General features: G+C 36.8%; 1 protein-coding gene across 1 annotated transcript; it reads left to right on the top strand.

Annotated features, from left to right (window-relative positions):
* Nucleotides 1–2,500: 2,500 nt before the first annotated feature.
* Nucleotides 2,501–4,108, top strand: LOC143609346 (uncharacterized). The gene is made up of 3 exons (XM_077084120.1): nucleotides 2,501–2,863; nucleotides 3,298–3,712; nucleotides 3,885–4,108. The coding sequence occupies exons 1-3, from the start codon at nucleotides 2,501–2,503 to the stop codon at nucleotides 4,106–4,108; spliced, it is 1,002 nt and encodes a 333-aa protein (XP_076940235.1).
* Nucleotides 4,109–18,899: the final 14,791 nt, after the last annotated feature.

Raw genomic sequence — 18,899 nt, 5'->3', positions numbered from 1 at the left:
TTTACAGTCATTTAAACACGAATTCAAGAATCTGTCCAGCATCAGTTTTCATCAAAACTCAACATACAATTAACCTTTGAACTAGAAATCATGCATACAACCCTATATATACATAACTCACCAATAATGCATCTCAATTTCATCTTTCATACATATCTAGGGTTTTACTTCAAATTTCAATTTAAAGAAACATGTGATTAACAATCAAAAACAATACTACTAGTTATCAATTCACTAGTATTCATCAACAAACACACAATTAAACCCTAACTCATCTTAAATCATCACTTTCAAGATTTAGGGTTTTGATTAACATGCTCAATATCATAATTAAATCATTAGAATAGCTAGAGAGGATGTTAATTACCTATCTAGCACCTTGAATCCTTCAACCAAGCTTGAAAATAATTGTATGTGTGTGTGGTGTGTGAGTTACGGCTGCCAAGAGAGGGAGAGAGGGAGAGATCGATCACCAGGGGGGGGGGGGAGTTAGGGTTGGGTAATAACTTGATTATATAATTAATTATGTTACACTTAACCCCCTAATCTTCTAGTTAATCAAGTTCTATCACAAATTAGTTTATTTTCCACATGAATTAACGTTATTTATGTAAACACCAAGTAGCACATAAACGTAACACATAATTATGACATACTTTATGATATTTATTGTTTGTTCACCAACGGTTTGAGTCGACGCGTGTGTGTTTCAGTGAATTTCTGAAAGACTAGTTATGTAATGATTGTCATGCGTCATTTAAACCCTAATTTAAATGTAATAAGATATGCGTTACAGTTCGTGTGATCTTAAGTTTGAATTAACGGAGTTTGGATTAACGGAGTTAACCAGAAATTGACGAGTGTCACAAAGAACAATAAGAAGAATGATGAAATCATCAAGAATGATGATCTTTTTCTTCCAGTCTGTCCAATTTTCTCTAATCATGAACTATTTGTTGTGGGAGATGTGGAAAGCATGGAAGATTATGCTAGAATATGGTTGAGACCAAGAAATGATAGAAATGAAAGTCCAATCAAATTGGAGAAGTTAAACTTTGTGAAGAGTACTGTGGAAAGATAGGATATAAAGTTGAAGAATTTATGCCCTTTTCAATTAACTCTGATGGTCTTATTACTCATTAGAAGACCATTGGAGTTGAACCACCAAGACCAAGTGAAAGATTTAAAAGGGGAAACTTAAGTGAAAGCTTTAAAGAAAAGTGTGGCGCAAAGTCTGTGATGTATATAGTCATCAAACTAACTCATGTAAAGAAAGGTTCACTCCTGAACCATTTCATGTCCATGACCATACAAAAAAGATACAATGACAAAGAAAATATACAATCAGTATTAAAATAAGGGTAAAAAGAAAGATGATGATCAAGTAAAGAGTGGTGAAATAGCTGAAAAGAAAAGAGGTTTCATGGAGAAGAAAAAGAGTACAATGACAAAGAAACTCAATAGAAGTCAATATGTTAAGTCTCAAGAATATGAGAAATCTGATGATTATGAAAAATAACCAGTTGTGATAGAAAAAGTATGCTCAAGAATAAAATATTCAACATAAAGAAATCAAATGAACTCACTAGTGATGAGAAGTTTTTCTTGAAACATGGATATGCAACACATGGGTTTTCGTGGAAACCAGAATCTGAAGCTCAAGTGACAATAATCAAAAAGGAAACAATCAATTGAATAATGCAAAAACATAATTCCCTATATTGGAAACTCAATCGAAACTGGTTATGAGACTGATGAGTATTGTGAATTGGTTTATGAGGATCCACAATGAATTGAAACATATGGTGATGTTGATGGTGACATACAGGCTGAAATAGCTTGTAATTCACTTAACTAATCACTTTCTTTTGTTTGTGCAGGAACAGTCCACTAAAGTGAATGATGTATCGTTCATGGATAGTGGATGTTCCAGGTACATGACCTTTGATAAAAGATCATTGGTTAATTATGCAGAAAAATTTGAAGGCCAATTGCTTTTGGTAGTGATGAAAATGGAGGGAAGATTGTGAGCAAAGGTATTCTTACCAATGGGAAAATGTCTTTTGATAATGTTTTTCATGTGGAAGGTTTACAATATAATCTTTTGAGCATATCCCAGATGTGTGATAAAGGTTATAAGGTTGGATTTAATGAATCTCACTGTTTCATACTAAAACCTGAGTTTCTTATTCCTCCTGATAGGATTATGATGATGGCCCCTAGAAATGGAAACTTGTATGAACTGAGAATGACATATGCCAATTCTAGAGGTGGAACATGCTTTGTCTCAAAAGCATCTAAAAATATGGCATAGAAAGTTATGTCATGTGAATCTCAAAAACATGAACAAACTTGTTAAAGGTGAATATGTAATTTGTTTACCTACAAGAGAGTTCAAGCTGGATGACAAATGCATTTTATTTCAAAAAGGGAAGCAGCAAAAATCATCACACAAAACAAACTCATAAACTCAATTGATCAAATACTTGAAATGCTTCATATGGATCTCTTTGGTCTTGTGGGTGTTCCAAATATTGGCAAAAAAAGATATTGTTTAGTGATTATAGATGATTATTCAATATTCACATGGGTATACTTTCTAAATTCAAAAGATGAAGCTACTGAAATTATTAAAGGATGTGTAACCAGGATTGAGAATCAATTAGATTCAAGAGTGAAGGTTATGAGAAGTGATAATGGGACAGTGTTCAAGAATGGGACGATGACTGATTTTTGTCAAGCTAAAGGAATATTTCTACAATTAAGTGCCCCTAGAACTTTAGAACAAAATGGTGTTGCAGAAAAAAGAAATAGAACATTGATTGAGGCTGTAAGAACCATGCTTGCAGATGCTTATTTGACTGTAATTTTTTGGGCAGAAGCTATCAACACTGCATGTTATGTTCAAAATAGAGTCCTTCTCAACAAAATACAAGACAAAACTCCCTATAAGATTTTGTACAAAAGAAAGCCCTACATCAAGTTTCTCAAGCCATTTGGTTGCAAATTCTCTTTGTTAAATACTAAAGATTACTTGAACAAGTTTCAATCAAAATACTTAGATTGTTTCTTTGCTGGATATTCTTCACACTCAAAGGCTTACAGAGTCTATGTTAAAGATCATTTGAGTGTGATTGAATATTCTGATATAATCTTTAATGAAACTCAATTCAATAATGTTGATGGAGCATCATGGCTCTTTGATCTAAAGAAGTTGATCAAATCTTTCAAGATCTATCCTGAAGACTTTGATGAAAAATTTTATAGAACAAGTGTTCCTGAAGCAACTTGTGAAAGAAAGTTGATTTTGATAGATTATGGTCCAAAGTTGCTGATAAAGATAGTGAATTCTCTTTTAATAAGAATGCTTCTGAAGATGAAAATGAAGATGAACAAATTGAACATCTTGATCATCCATATGATCAAGAAAATCGAGATATGAATGATGATCAAACAAGTGACCAGCAAGATCAAGACCAAATTGAGAGACAATCAAGTTTCAAAACTTCGTTTCAAAACTTGAATATGGGAAATGATGTTGCATCAACATCAACTCAGAATGTTGAAGAAGCTACAATGTATGATGAATCATCAGATTTGATAATTGAAGAACCAGATCACAATGACTCAAATCTTGATACAAATATTACTTTAAACCAAATCATCCAAACATTTTCTGTTCAGAGAAATCATCCAGCTAAAAACATAATTGGTTATCTCCATGAAAGAGTGACCAGAAGTACATTTGAATATGCAAACATCTGTTTGTCTTCCTGCTTTCCATCTCAAATAGATACTAAGAACATAGTTCAAGCTTTGAAGGAAAATATTTGGGATGCAAGAATAGTCGGCTCAATTCAGAAATCTTCAAGTCTGGGAACTAGTTGATAAACGAAGAGGAAAATTTGCAATTGGCACCAAATGGGTTTTCAAAAACAAGAAGGATGCAAGAGATATTGTAATGAAGAACAAGGCAAGACTAGTTGCACTTGGATGTCTATACGAAGAAGGGATTGGTTTTGAAGAAGTGTTTGCTCCGCTAGAAAGGCTAGAAGCAATAAGAATCTTCTTAGCCTATATTGCTTCAAAGAATATAAGAGTGTTTTAATTAGATGTCAAATCTGCTTTCTTGAATGTGAAGATAGAAGAGGAGGTGTATGTCACTCAACTTCCAGGTTTTGAGGATCATGATTATCCAAATATAGTATATAAACTAAACAAGGCTCTATATGGATTACATCTTGCTCTAAGAGCTTGATATGATGAGTTGTCTAATCATCTGCTTGCTAATGGTTGTCTAAGGTAAACCATTGACAAGACCCTCTTCTACAAGAAAAGCGGAAGATATTAGCTTCTACTTTAAGTGTATGTTGATGATATCATTTTTAGATCAACAAATGAACATATGTGTTTAGAATTTGAAGAGGTCATGAAGTCTAAATACGGTTGAGTTCTATGGGAGAGATGAATTTCTTCCTTGGATTGCAAGCTCAACAAAATATGGATGGAATATTCATTTGTCAATCCAAGTATGTACAAGACATATTGAACAAGTTCGAATTCTAAGACTTGAAGAATGCTTCTACTCCAATGGACACACATGAGAAGATGGTATCTAATAAAAAGGGGGAACCTGTGGATCAACATGAGTATAGAGCTAAGATTGGCTCACTTATGTTCCTGACTACTTCAAGACCGGATATCATGTTTGCTGTATGTGTTTGTGCAAGATTCCAAGCAAATTCTAAATTATCTAATATGACTGTTGTCAAGAGAATCTTTAAATATTTGAAGGTATCCCAAGAACAATGATTTTGATCTACTTTCCTACACATATAGTGATTATGATGGATGCAATATGAGCAGGAAGTCTACATCAGGTGGTTGTCAATTCTTGGGAGAAAGGTTGGTATCATGGCAATGCAACAAGCAAACAACTATTTCGATATCAACTGCTGAAGCTGAACACATTGCTGCATCTGCTTGTTGTGCTCAAGTACTCTGAAATTTAGAATCAACTGCTTGATTACGGTCTGAATTTTTTGAACATTCCTATTTTCATTGATAATACTTTTGCACGGTTCATTGTTAAGAATCCTGTACAACACTCAACGACTAAGCATATTGAAATCATACACCATTTTGATCAAATATTGCAATGAGAAAGGACTAATAGAAATGAGAAGAGTTGACACTAGTGACAACTTGGCTGATTTGTTCACCAAGCCACTAGCTAAAACTAGATTCAACTTTCTATTAAAAGCTCTAGGCATGTTCAACTCTGATGAAGTCTGATTAGTGGTATATGCTAAATGTGTTGACTAATTATCTGTTCAAAGGTCTTGAGTGATTACTTGTGAATTGTGTCTGAATATATGAATTTGTTGTGATTGAGACGTGCTTAAATTCACATGTCTGACTCAGGTATCTATGATGCTTAGGTATGTTTCTATGATTGATCATGATAGTTTTATAAATGTGATTACATTTGTTTTGAAATGTTTATCTGGATGCTTATCTGATATCTTGTTCATGAATTTATGATGTGAAATGATTATATGCTTAGGACAGAATAGACTATGCATGATTTATCTTGATTAGAACTTTATGTTAGCCTGATTGTGCTAATGCAATATTGTCACTTCTGATTATCTTTGATTGTGCTAATGGTTTGCTTATGTCAAAACTTTTTGTTGATTATAAAACTTTTCTGCTAAAATGAACATTATCAAAGCCATTTCAATTAGAGCAAGTTGATGGTGTAGAGATATGATAAGACTATTCAGTTCAAGATTTAAAGAAACTTAAAAGGTCTCACACCCTCAGAATCCACTAACGGAGTTTTACCGTCAGAGGGTGTGAACTAACAGGATCGGAATCATCAGTTATAATCAAACCATAAAACAAAGTTTCAAAACCATGAAAACGTTTACGAGTAATTTAATGCGGAAGCGTAAAAACCTTTAACCGAAAGTTGCGTCACGCAGGACGACTTAAAACCAATGATAACCGTTAAAAATAAATTTGCATAACAAAAGCGTTTTCAAGCAATGCATGTTCCTAAACCGCGCGCCCGCCTTGGCTACCTGAGAATAACATACTAAAAGTGTCAACACAAGGTTGGTGAGTTCACAAGTTTAAAAAAAAAATAAAGCGATTAGCGTTTGCGTTCAGCGTGTTGCGTTACAGCGTTTTGCGTTACCAGATAGTGTTATGTCAATTATATATCTATAGGTAGCTAGCCTATAAAACAAGTATCACTAAGTGTTCAACACCGAAGCTGACTGTTTATCATTTGCCTTGCCACCAGGTCATCCAGACCATGGTATGTGTTTAGCCAAGATTACACCCGCTCGACATCCAGTCGAGTTTAGCGTTGGGTGGGGTTTGTCAAACCCAGTAGTACTACTCAACAGTGACTCGCTATTATCCAAATATTAACCGGTTCGATGTTATTAAGGACTTTAGTTTACGCGTTTGCCACTTAGTCTTTACAAGTGATATATAATCTATATTAACAAAATCTTAAATGCGTTCGGAGTATGTTATCTCCCCCAAGAGAAAAGCGTTTAAAACAGTTTAAAAGGGGAAAGTGAAACTCACTGTTTGCGAAGATATTCCCAAATTAAATCACCAAGATGCGCGTCACAGAAAAACTCTCTCTAGCGTTCTAAAACAACAAAGAGATTTTTCTAAGTGTCGGAATATTATCGAGTCTCTAGACCCGGCACATAATACCTATGCACATAACATGTTTCGTGTTTCGTTTGTGAATTGTGTGTGACTTTAACAAATGTATTTGTGATACGTTACATGTGTAAACAATTATTTACGTGTCATGTATTCATAAAGTACATCACTAGCAATTACTCCCCGTAAGGGCAATTTGGTCAACACATAACAATTAACTATCCATTATTCCCCATGAGGGCAATTTGGTCAAATCATGACAATCAATTAGCAATTATTCCCCGCAAGGGCAATTTGGTCAAAACATAACAACTATATAGCAAGTATCATGTTTCATGCATTTTCACAAAACTCAGCAGCTAGTTCCACCGAGACAGAAATCCTACTTGAAAGATTATACTATTCCACCGATCATAGCATCTCAATTAATTTACCAAAAATCATCACAAAAGCATATATGTCTTAGGTTTCCAGAACATATTTTATTATATTTTTATTCCACATAGGTTTCTCACAATCATCAAATCATTACAGCAAACTCATAACAGTCAAATTCATGCGCAACAGAATGTTATTTGAAATTCCAGTTAAACGAAAAATCCAATAAATGCAAGACCACTTGGGTTAGGTTCCTAACTCAATGAGTCAACTTTCAGAAGTGGAACCAACCCAATTGGTCTCGTAGTTCATGAGATATAACATTTACAAAAAAACCTAACAGCAGGTCTAACAGCTCAGCTTTGCACAACGTTTTTGTAAAATCATAAAAGTTAACTTCTACACGTCCAAAAATTACAAATTTATATTCTTTAGAAACTAGACTCAACCTAGTTTACTGTAGTATCAATAACCTCAACCAATTTTCACATTTACAACTCGTTACAGTCAATTAAACATCAGTAACACAATCTGTCCAGAAACTGTTTGCATCCAAACTCAACATATCAACTATCTATGGACCATCATGCATTCATATAACACTCTAGACTCCATAATCACTACCCATGCACATCAATTACACATTACATACATGATTAGGGTTTTTGTTTGAACTCAAATCAAAGACACAACAATCAACATGTAACAATATCAATTCTAGTTATCAAATCATCATCAATACATCATCCAATCAAACAAAATCATATGAACACACAACCATATAAAAATCGGCAGCTAGGGTTTGTAATTAACCCAATAAACATCAAAATCAAGTATAAAGGATGCATAGGATAGTCGTTTATACCTTCCTAGCACCTTAATCTTCGATCAAAAGTTGAAATTGATGGTTGTATGTGTGTGTATTGGTGACGGCAGCCAAGGGAGATGGAGGGGAGGGTCCGATCGGGATTGTGGGGGAAAGAAATAAGTTAGGGTTTAGTTATTAGTATTATTTATAATAATAATAAGTTACACTCAAGTCCCTCCACTTTCAATTGTTGTTTTTCTAACTTAAATAACTAGTTTACATCTTGAGTTAACGTTTATAACCATGTGCGAGAATTCATTGTGGTAATCATCATGGATTGGGATGAAATGCGAGGATTGGTTAATCGATCCGCGATTACCCAATTTACATCATGCCTTTGATATCTCTTGGGAATTTGCGCCCGAAATCCATTGTAATTTATTCCCACTATCATTGGCGAATTTTCTGTCGTTGTGACGTTCCCTAGGGTTTTCGGTGTGCAGCCTTATCTCTTGCATAATTTAGGTATTCACCAACATACGTAACCATATCTTTCTCCAAACTCGGCCATTAATAAAATCCTTTCAGATATTCGTATCATCAATAGTCTAATCCGATCCCGGATGTATGGAATATTTCGATCTATGCGCTTCGTCCATGATTAACTCACGAAGGTCATGGAGGGTCGGGATCCAAACCCGATTTTTTTGAAGTAGAGAATTTCGCCCACGCGCTGTTTGAAATTCTTCTCATTGCCGTAAAGTCCCTCCTTTTCCAATTATTTCTCTTTCAACGCCTCACGTTGAGCGACTCGAATCAGGTCCGAAAGGTTCGACTTGACTATCATCCCCAGCGCCCGCACTCGCAATGGCTTAACCCGATCTTTCCTACTCAATGCATCGGTTACGACGTTAGCCTTGTCGGGGTGATAACGGATGTCACAGCCATAGTCGCTTACAACTTGACTCATCTTTGTTGAATATGAGACTGCGGTCTCTTATCATCTATAAAATTTGTACGTTTGCGTCGTACAAAGGATTATGAGTTGGGTAACGCTAAAAATTCTTCAATAACCGCTGATAGTCTCCGGCTAGTCCTAAAAATTGGCGCGTTTCCTTTGGCGCCTTGGGTGACTGCCAATTTTAATGGTTTCTATCTTATTTGAATCTATGTGAAATCCTTGTTGCTTTACAACATGACCAAGGGATTATGCTTTCTGTATTCAAAGTCACATTTCGAAAACTTCGCGTATAACTCCTCTTGCTTTAACACTTCCACCATTTTCCTTAGACGTCGTTCGTGCTCTTCCTTACGTTGCAAATATATCAAAATATCATCAATGGATGCTATGACAAATTTGTCAAAATAAAGTTTACAGACTTGGTTCATGAGTTCCATGAACACTGCCGGCACACTTGTTAGCCCGAACGGTATAAATAAGAATTCATAATGGCCGTAACGAGTCCGAAACGTTGTTGTTGCAACGTCCTCCTCTTGGACTTTTCATTTGGTGATAACTATATCTAAGATCAATTTTCTAAAAATAAATCGCCCCTTGCAGTTGGTTAAATAGATCATTTACTTCGAAGAAGTGAATACCTATTCTTGATCGTCACTTTATTCAATTCTCCCTAATCAATACATATCCTAACACTTCCGTCCTTCATTTCCCAAATAACACTGCTGCACCCCATGGTGACTAACTAGGTCGTATAAAACCTCATCAAAAAATTCTTGCATTTCAGTTGGTGCAAGTCGGTAAGGTGTTTTAGCAACAGGGCCAGCTTGAGGCATTAAATCGATTCTGAATTCGGCCTGTCGGGTTGGCGGTAATCCAGGAAGTCCTTCTGGGAGAACTTGTGGAAATTCGCGTACCACCGGGATATCTTCTATATGTTTTCTTTTAAATCTGTGGCAATCACGTTTGTTAAATGCACCACGTCTTCTTGACGTAAATATTATACCATCTCAAGATGAGATTAGAGTGGTAACATAATACCGTACACTTTTCTCTGTATCTAATCGCTTCATCGTCCGAAAGAGAGCTTCTAATCATCTTCTTTTCATATTTGATTTCAGCTTCATGTTGAGCTAGTCAATCCACGTTAACTATTACGTCACAACTTCTTAACTTTACTGGTCGTAGGTTAATAAGGAAAGGTTAATCGTTCAGAATAATAGGACAATTCCGAACAATTTAGTTAACCATTAGGGGTTTACCGTTAGTGATTCTACAGTATAGGGTTCTGTAGTTTCACTAATCGGTATCTTTCCAAATGACAGGAGGTCAGCAGGAACTAACTTCTATCGACGACCGTAAAAAATATCACTGAAGCCTATTGATTTAAAACTACAACATACTTAATACCACCTTTGGATCATGACGTGCTTTATTCGAATTACTCACAAAAGCACGGCTCCTTGCTTGATCGGAGGTTGATGCTTGTCATGAGGTTCGTCTTCCAACGACACCTTGGTTCAACTTTGGGCAATTTTTCTTGAAACGTTTTGTATTGCCACATTCATAGCAAGTACAGCTGTTTGGTATAATTTGATTTCTTTGGATGGATTGTTATTGAAGTTGTTGGGTTCGGAGTGGTTGTACACGAATGGGTTGGGGTTGCCGGTTCACATGGCTTCAATTGGTTCTACAATTGGGCATTACGTCCATCTTTACCACACCTGTGGCCTACTATCACTCGACATTCTTCTTCCTACCGATAACCATATTTTCCACATTTAGGGAAGGACCCTTCATGCGGTTCATGTTTTCACACCAGAACTAGTCTTAGTATAATTCTGGGTTGTAGGACATACCTACTTATTCAAAAGCCCATCTTGCCCTATACCTTTAACATTTCTTTTCTTCAACACTCGACGTCTCACCTAACGTCCTTCCAGTCCGCTTCCCATAGAGTCAAATATATCAATGCTGGCTTGTGACACAACCCTTCCAAAGGTTGTATATTTTACAGGATTGACTATACTCCTTACCGATGGAGTTAGTCCCTAATATAGCGCTCACTTCGCTTAGTTTCAGGAGTAATTAGCCATGTTACCAGACATGACAATTCCTTCAAACGATTAGCGTGTTCTAAGTGATCAGCACACAACATTTCTATCTGCCAAAGCTCAGTTTCCAATCTCTGAACTTAATTACTTGAATAAAAGTGCTCTAGCACAAGAATTTTAAATTCTGACCATATCGTCTGGGTAATAATTTTCTAACTATAATTTTGTACCATCGTGTTCCATCACGATACAACATAATCTACCAACATATCTGTAGCATATTTCACTACACCATGTTCTAGACTCTTACCAATATCCTTAACCATTTCGATCTTTTCTATCCACTCGCTAATCTATTCCTCCCTTTACCATCAGCAAACTATTAATAATTTCCTTAACACAACCAACAAACATATCCTTCATACCGGATTTAATTCATTACGACTACTATTCATGTTTAGTTTATAACTAATACTTGTAGTCATAATAGTATTCGGTGGGACATTATCACTCTTAGTAATACCACCAAGAATTGAAATATTTCTATTCATGTGATTGCTCGATCCATAATTCTGCGATCACATTTGCATCAACACTAGCAGTGATCTGTGATACGTCATTCGGTATTATCATCTGCTATCTTTGAGCAATCAACTGACTCATATCAATCTCCATCATTGGAGTTACTCTTTTTATGCCATTCTGCCGTACTCATCCCGTACGCAGTAATCAATACTAATCTCACCGTATAACTCGTTACCAGCTCAATCATAACAGCAGGTACACATACACACCAAATATTATCATACATATTACACATACCGGTATCTAGTATATATGTCCCACAAATATAATATCATAAGGACTTAACCTGACGTTGGTTAACGTTTAAATATGTTTCATAGCCCTTGTCACCAACTGACATATAGATCTTTCTCGACAAAGATTAATGTTTAATATGCTTGATTTCAATATCCTTCTGCATGTCAGCATAACCGATACATGCTCACCGTGAGCACCAAACGATTACGTACCTCGGAGTTATAATATCCGTGTCTATTTGTATATCCGGCATACACGGTATACCATCTACAAACGAACAACCAACTATGCTATAATGATTCCAACACCTCTTTGTGTATGGGTAATCATTCTATTCGGGTATACATGGGTATAGGCATCTAACGGATGTAAGGTTAACATAGGGAGTTGCAAGGTTCAAGGTAATCGCGCAACATGGGTTGCCTCCAAATATTGTCAATTACTATTATGGGTAAACTCTATCACTTGCTCAGTCAATGTCCTCAGGCGTTCTAGGTTTGCTAAAATCGGTAATTCTCGATCTGGAGGTGGTATGTCTCATATGTTTGAGAGTGAGAGATACACATATATATTTATATATATTATTTTTATCTGCTCATTTATTATCAAATTTATTATTATTGTTATTATTATTATTATTATTTTATTTATTTATTTTTTTACCTTAATGGAATAGGAATGGGTTCAGGTACAGATCCGTCTGTACGTGAGGGTCGGCGGTTCGGGTGAACATATGGGGTTATTAGGATATACGGTACCGGTATTGGTAGGGTAAGGGATTTATCAATTTTGGTTGGGAGTGACGGTTACTAGATATTTCTGGTTAATGTCAAACGGGAGATCTAACTTGGTACTTCATAACTATGGCCCGATAAGTCAGGCATATCATCAACCGATGCTCTAGGAATTTCAGCATCCTCGGTACCTTTATTATTTCATCCCCCGGTTCCTCATCCGGGTCCTATTTCTCAATACATGTACCCACAAGATATGTACATCTATATAAACACATTAGCACGCATAAATAATATTATATACTTTACACATATGTTGCCATTTTTACCTATTAATGTACCCCGTGACTTCCCCTGAATTCCCTCGTGCGGACAAGTCTGTTATTATGTTCCGGACCATAATAACTCACTTGTCCATCCAAGTTCATCCAGATCTCGTCACTATAAATTATTAGTTGATATTCAGATCCTATAATACTTGAGCTACTGGTTATATTTTAGGTATCTTTTAAAAACATCCTAATTCTTTATAACCAATGGCTCTGATACCAAGTTCTGTAACACCCCGTAATCGCAGCGGAAACGTAAACGGGGTGCAACAGACACCTCTGATATCAACCACATTGTTTATAAAGAAAACTGAATACATTAATATACTTCAAATTACATTATCTCATAATTCATTACCGTCTAGGTGATACACACATCATACAATACGATACATAATTCTATGTAATATAATGTATCCTAGCATCCCACACGCAAATCTTACACACATCAAGCACTTAGCACGTAAGCAATCACTTCATCTTAATTGTACCTGAAAAGCATGTGAGAAAACGGGTCAACTACGAATAGTTGGTGAGTTTCACAATTTGAGTAAACCTTGATAAATCAATATCATAATATAATATTATCTGGGGACACTGTTAACCCAGTACTGTACCCTTTCCGGGGGCAATGTTAACCCAGAAACACCTCTTTGGACATCTGGGGACACTGTTAACCCAGTACTGTACCTATTCCGGGGGCAATGTTAACCCAGAAACACTTCTAGAGACATCTGGGGACACTATTAACCCAGTACTGTACCCATTCCGTACGATTCCCGTACAATCAAATATTTATAAATACACGCAAATCAATGCGTTCAGTATGTACTTAAACATTTCAATAGTAACATGCTTCCGCCCCGGGAAAATATTTGAAAACAATTCAGAAAAAGGGGCTCGTGAAACTCACCTTAGCACATGCAAGCAGGTAACAACAATCATTATCAACTAACACGTCCAAATCTTGTAATATGATCCCTACGATCGTTATTATACAATTATTGTTTATATAATCTTTAACCGTGTTAACCGGTACATCTGGGGACACTGTTAACCCAGTACTGTAACCGTTCCGGGGAAAATGTTAACCCATAAACACTTTTCCGGACTCAGATTGTGATATCGTTTAGAGTTCCATGGTCACAATTACTATTAGTTTGTTTTCCCCGTTTTGCGTGCCTAGCACGGTTATCCGTTTTTACGTTCCAAAATTGAGTTTGGTCACACACGACCCGAAAATAGTCGTTGACTGATAATTTAATTAAAGTTGTGAAATTAGAGCTCGGTTTAGACGCCCCGATTGGCCGCGGGACCCGTTTCCGTCTTTAGTGCACCGGAAACTGTTAAATCGTTTAAAATTACCCAAATCATCCGAATTATTTTCGGATGATTTATTTTTGCTTGTTTAACTCAGTTATATGAAAATAGTTCATTTTTAGGGTTTTTATACACCAGTCAGTTCGTCTACCCGAACTTTGCTGGTTTACGCGTTTTATATTATAAAAGTTCACTTGTATTCCAAATAAATATCCGTTCATCCTCTGATCTTGAGATTTTGCACAAATAACATTTTGACAGTGGGGAAATTTATAAAAATACTTCCAGAATTAATTTTTATATTTAAAATTTATTTATCTATTTTTAAACACCATTTAAACACTAAATATGTCGTAAATACCAAACGAACTTAGAAAAATCCCAAATTTTTCCTGGATGTCCCCTGCCATCCACATAGTCCCCTGTAATTTTTCCAGAACCAAAATCTCTCTTTACATGCCATTTTCACTAAAACCGAGCTAGAAAACCCTAGAACTCGTTTAACCGAAAAGCCTACTTAGACTTCTCCAACTGACCTCAAATTTTCGTATAATTACTATGGTAATTCATGTACCCGACATTAAATATGACGTAACTATTGTCTACCGGTTAGGGTATACCGGGTTTCGTCGGAATCGTTACAATTTTGACTCTAGCACAAGTCAAGCATTTGCTCACGTAGGTGGCAATGTTGGCTTTCATGTTCGGCCACCAGTAAAGTGCCTTTAAGTCATGGTACATTTTATCTGAGCCAGGGTGGATAGAATATCGGGACTTGTGTACCTCGTCCATTACCAGAGTTCTCAACTCTCCGAACCGTGGAACCCAAATCCGGTTCTCAAAATATCGGGCCCCGTCCGATCTGGTTTCAAGTTGCTTGTTCATGCCCCGCATGAGTTCCGATGGAAGATTATCATCTTTCAAAGCTTCGAGTTGCGCCTCGCGAATCTGGTCAGGTAAGTTGGCATGAATCGTGAGTTGCAATGCTCGCACTCGTCTGGGTTTATCTGTTTCTTTTCTGCTGAGGGCGTCGGCCACTACATTGGCCTTGCCAGGGTGGTACTTGATGGCACAATCATAATCCTTAAGCAGCTCGACCCAACGATGCTATCGCATGTTCAGCTCCTTCTGATCGTAGATATGCTGGAGACTCTTGTGGTCGGTGTAAATGGTAAACTTGGTACCGTACAAGTAATGCCTCCATATCTTAAGGGCAAACACCACAGCTCCGAGTTCCAAATCATGGGTCGTGTAGTTCTTCTCGTGAACCCGTAGTTGTCGAGAGGCGTAAGCTATAACCTTCTCGAGTTGCATCAGCACACAGCCGAGTCCTTGTATCGATGCGTCACAATGTACCTCAAAATTTTCTGTTCCCTCGGGGAGGGCTAGAATAGGGGCGCTACAGAGTTTGGTTTTCAACAGTTGAAAAGCGGATTCTTGCGCGTCACCCCAATTGTACTTAGTGCCTTTGTGAGTCAAAGCGGTGAGGGGTTGAGCAATCTTTGAAAATCCCTCGATGAAACGTCGGTAGTAGCCGGCCAGTCCTAGGAATTGCCGCACCTCAGTCGGAGTCTTAGGTGCTTCCCAGTTTTTGATGGCCTCTACCTTACCGGGATCGACATGGATACCATTCTCGTTGATCACATGTCCTAAAAAGTGAACCTCGCGAAGCCAAAACTCACATTTCGAGAGTTTAGCATACAGTTGTTCCTTCTTCAACAATTCCAGAATTAACCTCAAGTGTTCTTCATGGTCAGCTTCGTCCTTGGAGTAGACGAGAATATCATCAATGAAAACAATCACAAACTTGTCGAGGTACGCCTTGCATACTCGATTCATGAGATCCATAAATACGGCTGGTGCGTTGGTTAGTCCAAAAGGCATAACCGAAAACTCGTAGTGACCATACCGTGTTCTGAAAGCCGTCTTGGAGATATCTTCTTCGCGCACTCTCAGTTGGTGATAACCAGATCGCAGATCGATCTTCGAGTAGTAACTCGATCCTTGAAGCTGGTCAAACAAATCATCAATTCGGGGTAAAGGATAACGGTTCTTGACCGTCACCTTGTTCAACTCCCGATAGTCGATGCACATGCGGAAAGTCCCGCATCACTCAATTCATCTTGATTCAAATCAATCGATTCAAGATCATCTTCAGAGACTTGAACACCAATTGACTTTTCTTCTTTCAGTTCTTTCTTCACAACAAACTCTCCTTCTTCACTGACTTCAACATTTTTGTACAAATCTACAAGTTCTTCTTTGTCTTGAAAGACATCTTTGAATTTTTGTAGATATGCATTTCTTTTCTCTTTATCAACTTTTGGCATAAAGTTGTTGCTGAATGGTGGAGGTACTGCTTTGTATTTGTCTTCTTCCTTAACTTGGTTCAGAATTCCACAGATGTTTCCAGTGGAGACCAAGTTCTTCAAGAAATAATTGTCAACTTGCAGTTTTGTGTTTAACAACTTCTCTTCTATAATCATTTTCTTCAACCCATCAATTTCAGTGGTGAATCTTTTATGAGCTCTGTAACTGTATTCACAATCTTCTTCCAAACTTTTCATTCTTTCTTCACTCACTAGTTCACTTTCCTCATATGCATTGATGATACTCTATATCTTAAAACACTCGCTTTCCAGCTTGCCTACTTTTGTTTTCAATTCATTGATAAGTTCATTTAAATCAACAGTAGGAGCAGAGTGTACCTGAGATGATGATCCAGTTTCTTTCTCAATTATGGCCATGAATGCCACATTTTCCCTCTTGATATCATCTGCAATGTCATCTTCATGATTACTCCAATCAAAATTTCCTTCATGTTGTGTAGTCACTGCCACATTTCCTTGATTTATTGGTTGATTTTGGTTAGCTGGAACAATGTTGTTTGGAACATTTTGAACAGCTTGAAGGTTTTGATTGTTGTTCATTTGAAAACCTTGATTCTGATGCATACTTTGATTAAGATTATTCATTTGAGGCTGAAAGTTGTTGAAGTTGGGATTGTAGTTGTTGTTGGGATTGAAGTTGTTGTTGAAGTTTTGGTTGTTGTTTCTTTGCTGATTTTGCTGGTATTGTTGTTGACCTCTTGGCTGTTGATTCGGGAATTGATTCATCTGATAGTTCCTTGGCAAGTTGCATTTTCTTGCAAAATGTCCTGGCTGTTGGAAATTATAGCAGATTGCCTTTGACTTGTCAAATCCAATTCTTTCATTTGAACCAGAAACTAGAGATCTACCAGTTCTATTATACAACCTCTTACTTCTCAAAGCTAACATTGCAGCTTGCCACTTCAAATCCATGTGCTCCAAATCATCAGCATCTATCTGCTCTAGATCATCTTGCACTACACTTGTGTGGATCAAATTCTTTGCAACAAATGCATTATATGACTCAGTAAACATAGATAGCAAAGCCTGTATATCATTTCTTTGACCATGTCCTGTACCAGTATGAGGAACATTTCCACTTGGCATAGAGGCAGAATCAGTGTCATCAATCAGTTGCACATTGAATCTTTGCTGGTTTCCTTGATTACTTGTGCTACCACCAATGAAAGCCTTTGTATTGTCAGCATTATGCTCAAAGGGTTCTTCAATGATAGGAATCTGTTGCTGATTCTTGGTAGTCAGATTACCCATAGGTGCAGTCAATGCATTTGAAACATTGAAGCAGGGTCTTTCCTACCTTATCATTTCATTTTCTATCATTTCTATCTCTGCAGCTTGAAGAAAACACACCACATCATCTACCTTTAGCTCATTGAAGTTGTGCTTTGTGAGGATGAACTTGCAGGCAGTATACCATTCCTTTGGCATAGAGTTTAGCAGCTTGGTGTTGAGATCAAAATCAGTCATGACATAATCTGTGGTTCTGTGCTCATTCACAATTCCCAGAAACCTTTCCAGAATTGATTTCAACCTTTCTCATTCTTTATACTTGAATCTTTCTAGTTGCTGCTTCAATCTCTGCTTCTTGATGTTCTTGAGTTCAACATTTCCTTCAAACATCTCAAGAATTGCATCATACATTGCCTTGGCATTGGGATGATGTGCAACTTTGGTAAGTATTTCCCAAGACAGACCTAGCTTCTACATAGCTAAAGCCTTGTCATCAACCTTTCTCATCCTTTCTCTCACAGCAGCAGTTGCTTGCGGATTTGCACCTTCTTCAACAGTAGCTTGTGGACCATTCTTGATGGAATTCCACATATCAACATCATTGTAGCAAACGGCTGCTTCAAAGAGTACTTTCCATTTGGTAAAGTTTTCCTGTCCATACAACCTTGGTATCTTGTTAGTAGACACCTCTTGTTCCTCATATACAGACATTTTGAGAAATCAAAAATCAGTTTCTTTGTAAAAATAGAGTTTCAAAATAATCAGATCTGAAAACAGAATGCTCAGATCTGATGTGTCTGATGTGACTAGAACAAGATTTAGATATAAATATTAGAACTTTAATTGAAATAAGGAAGAGAAAACACCGGTAGATTGTAGATCTGGAAGAAAAATGAAAACAGGGCTGCTGACGTCACAAATCAATGGAACAGTGGTCTGCTTACGTCATTATTCAAATCTTCAATCAGCAACAATCTTTCCAAAATAGCAGTAACAAGCTCTGATACCACTTGTCAGGCCCCTTGATTTAGGCTGGATCTTACTTAATCATGTCATAACTCACACAGATTAATGTGTCGACAAGGGAGTTAATGACGGGTTGCTATATTTAGAAAGATTACCGTTTGTTAAATGCGGAATTAATAACAAACATACGGTTGCTTAATCAATAATCAAAGGTAATCAA

The sequence above is a fragment of the Bidens hawaiensis genome, unplaced genomic scaffold (assembly GCF_021521415.1).
Source record: "Bidens hawaiensis isolate Kalapana, Puna unplaced genomic scaffold, B.hawaiensis_p1.1 tig00419554_1, whole genome shotgun sequence".
Classification (NCBI taxonomy): domain Eukaryota; kingdom Viridiplantae; phylum Streptophyta; class Magnoliopsida; order Asterales; family Asteraceae; genus Bidens; species Bidens hawaiensis.
This window is presented reverse-complemented; position numbering and strand designations above follow the sequence as displayed.